The 7,976-nt window shown below is 55.8% G+C and overlaps 1 protein-coding gene across 1 annotated transcript in view; it reads right to left on the reverse strand.

Moving 5' to 3' along the window:
- The window catches only part of ZNF512B (zinc finger protein 512B), a gene marked incomplete at its 3' end in the record, with an annotated part of 23,287 nt that overhangs the window by 2,677 nt on the left and 12,634 nt on the right, over positions 1-7,976 (reverse strand). The window contains exons 12-15 of the mRNA XM_010021976.1: positions 7,899-7,961; positions 7,159-7,350; positions 1,118-1,219; positions 52-114 (exon numbers count right to left, since the gene is read on the reverse strand). Of these exons, the coding sequence (XP_010020278.1) occupies positions 52-114; positions 1,118-1,219; positions 7,159-7,350; positions 7,899-7,961 (420 nt within the window). The remainder of the gene's footprint in view (positions 1-51; positions 115-1,117; positions 1,220-7,158; positions 7,351-7,898; positions 7,962-7,976) is intronic.

The raw sequence follows: 7,976 nt of genomic DNA on the forward strand, positions 1-7,976 counted from the left end.
GATCAAAACCCAAACCCCAACCCCACCGAGGCTGCCAGCGGAAGGACGCACCTTGTTGCAGTTGGCCAGGTGAGCTTTCAGCCCCGAGACACTGGAGTAAATGGCTTCACAGCACTGCAGGAAGAAACAAAGCAGGGTTTGCCATGGTCCCCCTTCCTCCCCGTGCTTTCCTCTGTGCCAGGGCCAGGAGCCTGCTGTGCCAGCAAGGCCACCGGTCCAGGCTGAGCAGCGTGAGGTTAATGCTCTGTGAGACACGGAGGGCTCTGGTCACACGTTTCCTATTAGTGCTAATGGGAGTCATGTGGCCACATCCCTCTGCAACGGGATGAAAAATGTCTCCTTTCAATGTCTCCATGGAAAACGTACATTTGTGAGCAGTCGGGAGGGTCCTGCTGGGCTACGGGAGCTCTTGGAGCCACAGCAGATGCTTAACGGAGGACAGAAATCACCCGGGCAGCAGCATGACCAGTTTCAAAGTGCCTGTGTATGACATTCATTAGCCAACGCGTCCCCCCGGCCTCGTGGGAACAGCCTCCTCCTTCAGAACCCCCCTTAGCAAGGCTTTGTTTGAGATGATAAATCCAGGGCCCAGCACCAGGGTGGAGTTTACCTCCCCGCCAGCTCAGGCCAAGGCTGTGCTTCACAGCAGGATGAAGCGCATGCACCACGTCCCCGAGTGGGCTTTGCCTGTCACAGGGCTTCAAAATGAAATGGCTTCAAACCAGCCCCAGCTTTACGCTGGGAAAAGCAGGTTCTCTGCATAAGAAGGCTCTAGAATGTGCAGGCTTCACCCTGTTTGGATCTTGGGAGCTTCCCAAAGGCAGCTCCAGAGCCTGAATTGGGTGACGCTAAACCATCAGCCCAAGGGTACCAGGGAGAGCGTGGCCTGATCCGCAAACCCAGTGACTTGAGCACACCAGGAGGGTCCCAAAGGTGGGATACGCTTCAACCAGGCACAGCAGCAGCCTCGGGGAGATGAGGTGAAATGAGGGTCACTGCCAGCTTCATCTGGGGCCCAACAGAACCTGGCTTTGGTGGGTTTCTGCCCTAAAACCTCCCCCTTCCTCCTGCAGACTGAGACCAGCCAGCCCAGAGAAGAAGAGAGATGGGTCCTTACGTTGTTGGGGCAGTTGATGCGTCCCTTCTCCTTCACTTCATTCTTCCAGTTCTCCAGCAGCCTCGGGTTGAGCTTTGGAAGCCCTGGTCGGGTGTAATTGAGCTGCAAACAATAGAAGACAGTGAGCAGAGCTGCACACACCAGTGCGGGCCTTGGTGGAGTCCCTGCTCTTCACATGGGTCTTGCCTCCTCCCAGGGGAAGTGAATCTGAGCTGAAAATGAGTTGGAGGCTTCCCCCAGAGATGTCATCTCACCCTGGGCACTGCAGAGCAGGAGCCCCTGGTGCTGCAGCCACCTCCATGTGATGGCAAACAGGAGAGGGGACAATCCCACTCCTGGGTCCATGCCCCATTGCAGGGCCAGACCTGGAGTTTTTGGTGCATCGTGTCAGCATAACCCTTCTGCCACGTCTTGTAACAGGGAGAACAAACAGCCCTGCACGCTGGGCAGAGGGGATGGACACCAGGAGCCTCCGTGGCTGCTTTCCACCCATGAATGGGCACAACTGCTAAACAACGAAAGGCTCTTGTGTCTCTGCCTCTCCTTTTGGCAGGGCTGCTCTTTCCAAGTGCTTTTAATTACTGCTTTATTAGCGACTCGGAGGTTCAGCACAGCGGCTCGGCCTTCCCAGCTCCACTTCTGCATGTTCAGCACAAGCAACCGTGGCTGTGGCTTCTCTGTGCCTCCTAACACCGTGCTCAGTCCCACCTATGGGGCTGGTCTCTGCCTGTCACCGTGTCACCATCAACAGGGGACACCGAGCTGCTCTGCCTGCACTCTGAGCCGCTGCCTGCTGCACAGCCAGGCCTCCCAGCTCTAGAGAGCTCTAGGAGGGATGTTTTTTGGGTCTGGAGCCCAAAACTTGCCCCAGATCAGAGCAGGGCTAGGAGAGCTTGCCCATGGCATTGCACAGTCATGGACTTCAGAGCATGGGCACCTCTGAGCTCAGTACATCCACCCTGGCCAAGACGGATGCACAAAGAGCACTCGCAGAGGTGCAAACCCAGGCTCTGTTCCTGAAACATACCCCCAGGACCTGGAGCTCGTGGCTCTGATGCAGCAGGGAGGCAGCTGGAGTTCTTTTCCAGCTGAGACTCTCCTGAACGTGCTGGTAAAGCTGCACATTTACCCTTGTCCAGCTCCCCAGACAGGCTGCTCCCAAACCTCCCTGCGAAGAGGAGCTCTCACCAAGGGCTCAGGCACCAACCACTCATCTCCACTTGAACTTAAGTGATCCACAAGCCCCTGCAGCCTCCACCTCAGCACGTGGTGGGGCATGGCCATGCAGGAGGGAGCCTGAGGAGGGGCAGGCTCGGTGTGAGGGGCGAAGGGCCTTGTGCAGTGGTGCCACAAGCACTGCCGAGGGCGGATGTGGAAAGATCCCCTGAGCCCCAACATGCTGCTCTTGTGTGGTGCTCCGCGGTGGGGGGAGATGCCAGCACAGCTCTTTGAAGCTCTGGGATGGTGCATGTACCAACTGCTTGGTGCCCAGCCCGGGGAAGGCAATGCCACCTCCAGGGGAGAACACAGGAGTCCCTTTTTGTCATTGATACTGAGAGCCAAACGGCCTCCTTAATTAAAACCCAATCAACCCCATGAATGAGCAAACATGAACCGCACACGGTCCCAGCAACAACCTCTCCCTCTGCACGTCCCCGGGGAGCAGACAAGGGGGGATGTTCAGAGATGTGGACTCCGCTGCTCCTTCTTCCCACTCCGGAGGAAAAAATCCCTCCCTGCTCTCCTCCAACAGGCCTGTACAATAACATGCAAATCCCATGTCTTCCCGGGGCGCTGCGGTTCTGGGAATGTCAAAGTCATCTTTATGTCTCTATTAAGAAGGAGCCCCAGGCATGGAATATTTAAATCTCTTTTTTTTTCCCCCCCATTTATTTTCCTCAAACAGCCTGTAAGTGAAAATCTTCATGGCCAAATCATTAAACAACTACAACCGGTTTTGGCTGCGGCCCATCTCTTGTGAACAGTCGAAGGATGCTGGGCTGGGAAGGGCTTGTTTTCTTTGACTGATGGGTTTATTTAATGAACTTTGATATTTCCACCCTCTCCTCTCTCCCTAGACAGCTCTCCCCTTCCCCTAAATACAGAGCAGTAAATGAGAACCATGCAGCTGCCTCGGCCCCGGCCAACACGCGCCCCTGGAAGCCTTTCCGAGGTCCCCAGCGCGAGGCTCTTGCCATCACCCCATACATGGGAAGTGCAGCTGATGCTGCCCTGGAGGTGAAGCCAGAGCTCACCCAGGGGTGCTGGCTGGCAGCCGGGTCCCCTGCGTGGCTGCGGGCCGCGGGGTCACACCACGAGCAGGAGGAGGAAGGATGGACTGGTCCCCACCGAGCTGGGATCCGGTTTAGCCCACCAGTGACATGAGTCCGCAGGGCTCAGCCTGGCTCCTGCCCAGAGCACAGGGCCATTGTTTTGGGGGACAAACCCGAGCCAGGCTCTTCTGCTCTGGAATGCAGCCTGCTGTCAGGAGGGGGTTTTCTTAGCAGCTCAAGCATGGACATGACTTTTCCCCTTCAGTTTTATGCCTGGCCTATGGCAGCCCTTTGCTCCAGACCCCATTACCCCACAACACAGCACCCAGCTCCACTGGGACGTGCAGCCTCCAAGGCTGCTGCAGCAACACCCAGACCCAAGCTGTAGGGAGATGAATGGGGTGCCCTTGCACCCACAGAAGAGCTCTGCATCCTTCCCTCTGCAACACAGCAGCTGCCTGGGCTGCAGGAGCCATCGCCATCTCCAGCACAAAGCTCACAGCACCTTGAAACAAGCAACCCCACCTTGAGCTCTACAGGAAAAGCATCACACAACCAAGCTGTGGGATTTCCATGGTGTTTTCTCCACTCTTGCCTCTTAAATGCCTCTTCTCTCTGCTCAAGGAGATCTTTTCTCTCAGTTCAGCCTCCAAAATGGGTAAGGGCATCACCCCCCAGGTCGCACCAGCGCCTGCCTGCACCACCAAGCCAGGAACCTGACGGCCTCCTGCTCCTTCTGCAGCAGCCCCGAGTTGCTCATGGTCGTGCCATGGCTCCAGTGAAGGCCAGAGGAGGGTCGGAGGATCAGCAGCATCTTCATGGAGCTTCTGGAAAGGGGATTTTTCCCAGAAAAGCAGCAGGGGTGTGCCCTTCCCCATCTGACATCCCCAGCAAGCGGCCGTTGTGAAACACCCCATCTGTTTCAGCTTATCCAGAGGCAAATAAAGATCCGAGTGAGAAAATAAGGCTCCAGTGTATATTTAGAAATGCTGGATTTGGTTAGTGCAGAATGGAGCAGTGCAGGGCCTGGGATGGAGCAGCAATCGTTTATTCTAATGCCATCGCTTTGGTGTGAAGGAATCCATCCTCCAGGGGAAAGGCAAACACATCCCACCACGGGCCACCAACGGGATCCAAACCCATGGGCCAGGACTGGCTGCCATGTGGCCACGAGGGCACAGCACAGTGCAGGGGCTGCAGTGGGGCTGTGAACCCTTGTATCCCATCGGCTTGCTGAGGAGCTGTTTGCCTCTCCCTAGGGAAAAGCTTTGCTGCTTGGCAAAGGGATGGAGAGGAGGGGTGGATTTCTCCATCGGCTCCCTTGAAATCCATGTTGACTGCTGGGATTGTGGTGGGTAACTGGAGAGCTTGGCCTGTGCTGCAGCAAGTCTGGGTGCATCCAGCCATCGCTGGTCACAGACCACAGCTGGGAAGCATCCATCCCTCCAGGTCTCTGGAACTCTCCAGGTCTTGCTGAGATGGTGCAAGAGCAGTTGAAATCTGCCACTGATCCCTGACATCCCACCTCCCTCCAGGTCCAAGCCAGGAAGGGGTTCTGCAGACCCTGATCTGAAGCAACTTGTAAACAAGGTCCTGAGCGATGCAAGACACCGCTCAGCAGAGGAGCACAAAGCCTGCTGAAGTCAGCAAGCTCCCACAGCCTTCCCAGGCAAATCCTGCCTCCCACCTCTTCAGCATCACTCGTCGGGAAAGAATGTCAGAGACTGAACAGATGATGTTAGAGTGTTGTCAAGGGAACGTGACAGTCACTGCAAGATGTACCTGCAGGCTCACCCACAGCTCCATACGTGCAGCTCCCACTGCACTGACCTCCTCCGAAATCCAGCCACCCAAGAGCCTTCTTTTGCCACCTGGGAGCTGGTCCAGCTCCCCCCTTCTCTATCTTCAATGCCAACCTCACAGCAACTCTCTTTGGTTTTTAGTGCTGAGATGGGGCTCAACTAAACTTAAAAAACACAAGGAATGTCTCATAAAAACCACCACTAGAAAGAGCATTTCACAGAGCATTATGCCAGCAGCTCATTTATGATGCCTTTGCATGTCAGCTTGCACATGGGCCCCTTGTCCAGGCCTGGGACTCCTGGTACTCCCTCTATTCAAACAGAAAATACCCGAAGTATTAAGGGGAGCAATTCAAGGAAGAAAGAGGAATGCAAGTGCTGAGGCTGGAAGGGGGAGAAGAGGTCAACCACACCTCCCCTCTCACAGTATGTGAAATGAAACAGCTACTTTGGGCTTGAGTTTTTAACATTATAAATGCACTGCAGCTGAAGTCATCTGGAAAGCAGCAACGACACCCTGAGCATTAGGGAAATACAAGGTTTGCATCAGTTCTGGCCCTAAAGCCTCAGCTCTGCTCCAGGGCGGATGGCAGCACCATGCCTGCATCCTCCCCTGCACCAGCTGCCTCGCGGGATGCCAAGGAGGGTAAAGGAGAAGCTGGCTTGTTTCTGTGCTGGTTTTCACCTGCCCGCTGTGTGCAGGCTGGGAGCTGAGTCAGGCTCAGCTCCTCCAGCTCTCTGCAGGATGATGGGGTGGCAATTCTGCTGGGAACACACGCGCCAGGCCAGAGTGGGACAGGCTGCACGTCAGGAGGGCATTTTGGTGGAAGCTCTGCTGTTGTGCCACACGTTTTCCCTGGGGATCGCGTCTCCAGGCTGGCTCTGGGACCTGGGCTGTGTTCCTTGCTTCCACCCTTTTGGCTGGAGCTGTCCTGCACTCGGTGTGCTCACGCCAGAGGCACTGCCATGCTCGTCTGCTGCAGCAAAGCTTTATGTGCTGCCCTCTGCTCCTCACTCCCATCTTTGCAATGGTGAATTTCAGAGCACTGGACAAGAGATGCCCAAGTGTTCAGAGCAAGGAAAAGACCTGACATCTAACTGCAGGAAAAAGGCTGCAGCTTGTGCAGGGACTTGCAGGGTGCCTCTGGGTTGAATCGTGGTGCTCACCAAAAGCTATTGACCACAGGATTAAAAAACTCCAACTCCTCTATTATCCTTTTACACCAAAAAGGTTTATGATTTGCTGCTGCTTCATTCCCTTTACAGTCCAGAAGGAGCATTCCTGGAGGGAATTTCAGCTCAGTACCCAGGAATCACCTCCTCCCACAGCCAGGAGGGATGTTTGGTTTAACATGTTACTCTGATGCCTCCGTGAAGCTCAATTCTACCAGAGCACTGACTTTGCCACACAGATCCCCCAGCACCAGACCATGTGTGCAGTGCTGCTGGCGACTGCAGGGTCAGCCCTGCCTCCAGGCTCCAGCTTCCTCTGCTTGCCCTTTACTTTGGGAATCACCTCCCAGAAATTAAGGAGGAGACGTGGAAGGGAGGAAATTCCGCCTGGGGCATCTTTGCTCTCTGACAGTGCAAGGGAGATCGTTTCACATCCCACCTCTGCTCTCTTCACATGCTCCTCTTGGCTGCCAGCCCGATTCACTGCTGAGCATGGGTCAGAGCTGACCTCCCTCCACAACACTCTCTGATCTCTCCACTGCACCACCTTTTGCTCCATTTAGATTTGAGTCCTGGCAGTGCAAAAGGCAAAGCTGCCTGCTGCCAGGCTCTTACAGAGCCTCCGGACTGCTGAGGCTGGGTGGGCTCTTCAGCAATAGATTTGCCATCACAGCTAATGGATTTAAGGCACGAAACGAGACATGTGAGCCCTCAGCCAGCTGGAGCCACGTGGCCCCCCTGGATCTCCACACACAGCTAGTGCAAGAGAAGAGGAGAAATAAAGGCTCCTCACCCGCTTTGTTTCGGGCACCAGGTCATCCTTCATCCTCCGCTTGGTCCAGTCCTTGGCGAGCTCATCCTCTGCTATCTCCTGAAGGTGGAAAACAGCCACTTGGGCCGATGTCCGACGGATGCGGCCGCTCGGGGTCCTTTCGAAATCTTCTATGGGACCAGGCTCTGGCTTCACCTCTGGCTCCTCCGGAGGCTGCAAAGAGACAGAGTCAGGATGGGGATGCTGAGGGGAGAAGAGGAGCCCTCTGCGATGGGATACTGGGGTTTGGGCTCTGCGTTGGCAGACCTGCTTCATGCGGGGGGCGGCTGGAGAGGCACCAACATTAGACTGACCGCGTCCTCTCGCGCTCCCACGTGTATAAACGTCTCCATTTATTAGAGTTAGGGAGTTATTAGCATCAGATGCACTGTCAGTAGTGATCAAGAGAACAGAAAGGGATGCTCCCCAGGGATCAATCCTGCCACCCCAGTGCTGGCAAGCAGCCGGCGCTTGCTTGCTGCTGAGGGAGTGGTCTGAGCTTTGCTTTTCTTCCCTGCACAGCATGGATGCAGGGTGGGCTGGAGCACAGCCCTGTGGGCACCAGGGAAAGGGAACACTGCTGAGCACTCTGCTCCTATAAACAGCATCCCGCTTTTTAGGAGGGGGCTGTAGCTCATTCCACCCCCCGACACCACATGGTACAACACACGTGCACAGTGATGTGAAAGAGAAAACAACATCGGTCCAACATCTGCACCTGCCTTGCCCGGCCCGGCCCTGCCCGGCTCTGTCCTGCCCAGAGGCTCTGCAGCTCTGCCGTCCCCCCCAGGGGGGGCGGG

Source organism: Nestor notabilis, unplaced genomic scaffold (genome assembly GCF_000696875.1).
Source record: "Nestor notabilis isolate BGI_N333 unplaced genomic scaffold, ASM69687v1 scaffold19839, whole genome shotgun sequence".
In the NCBI taxonomy this organism is placed as follows: domain Eukaryota; kingdom Metazoa; phylum Chordata; class Aves; order Psittaciformes; family Psittacidae; genus Nestor; species Nestor notabilis.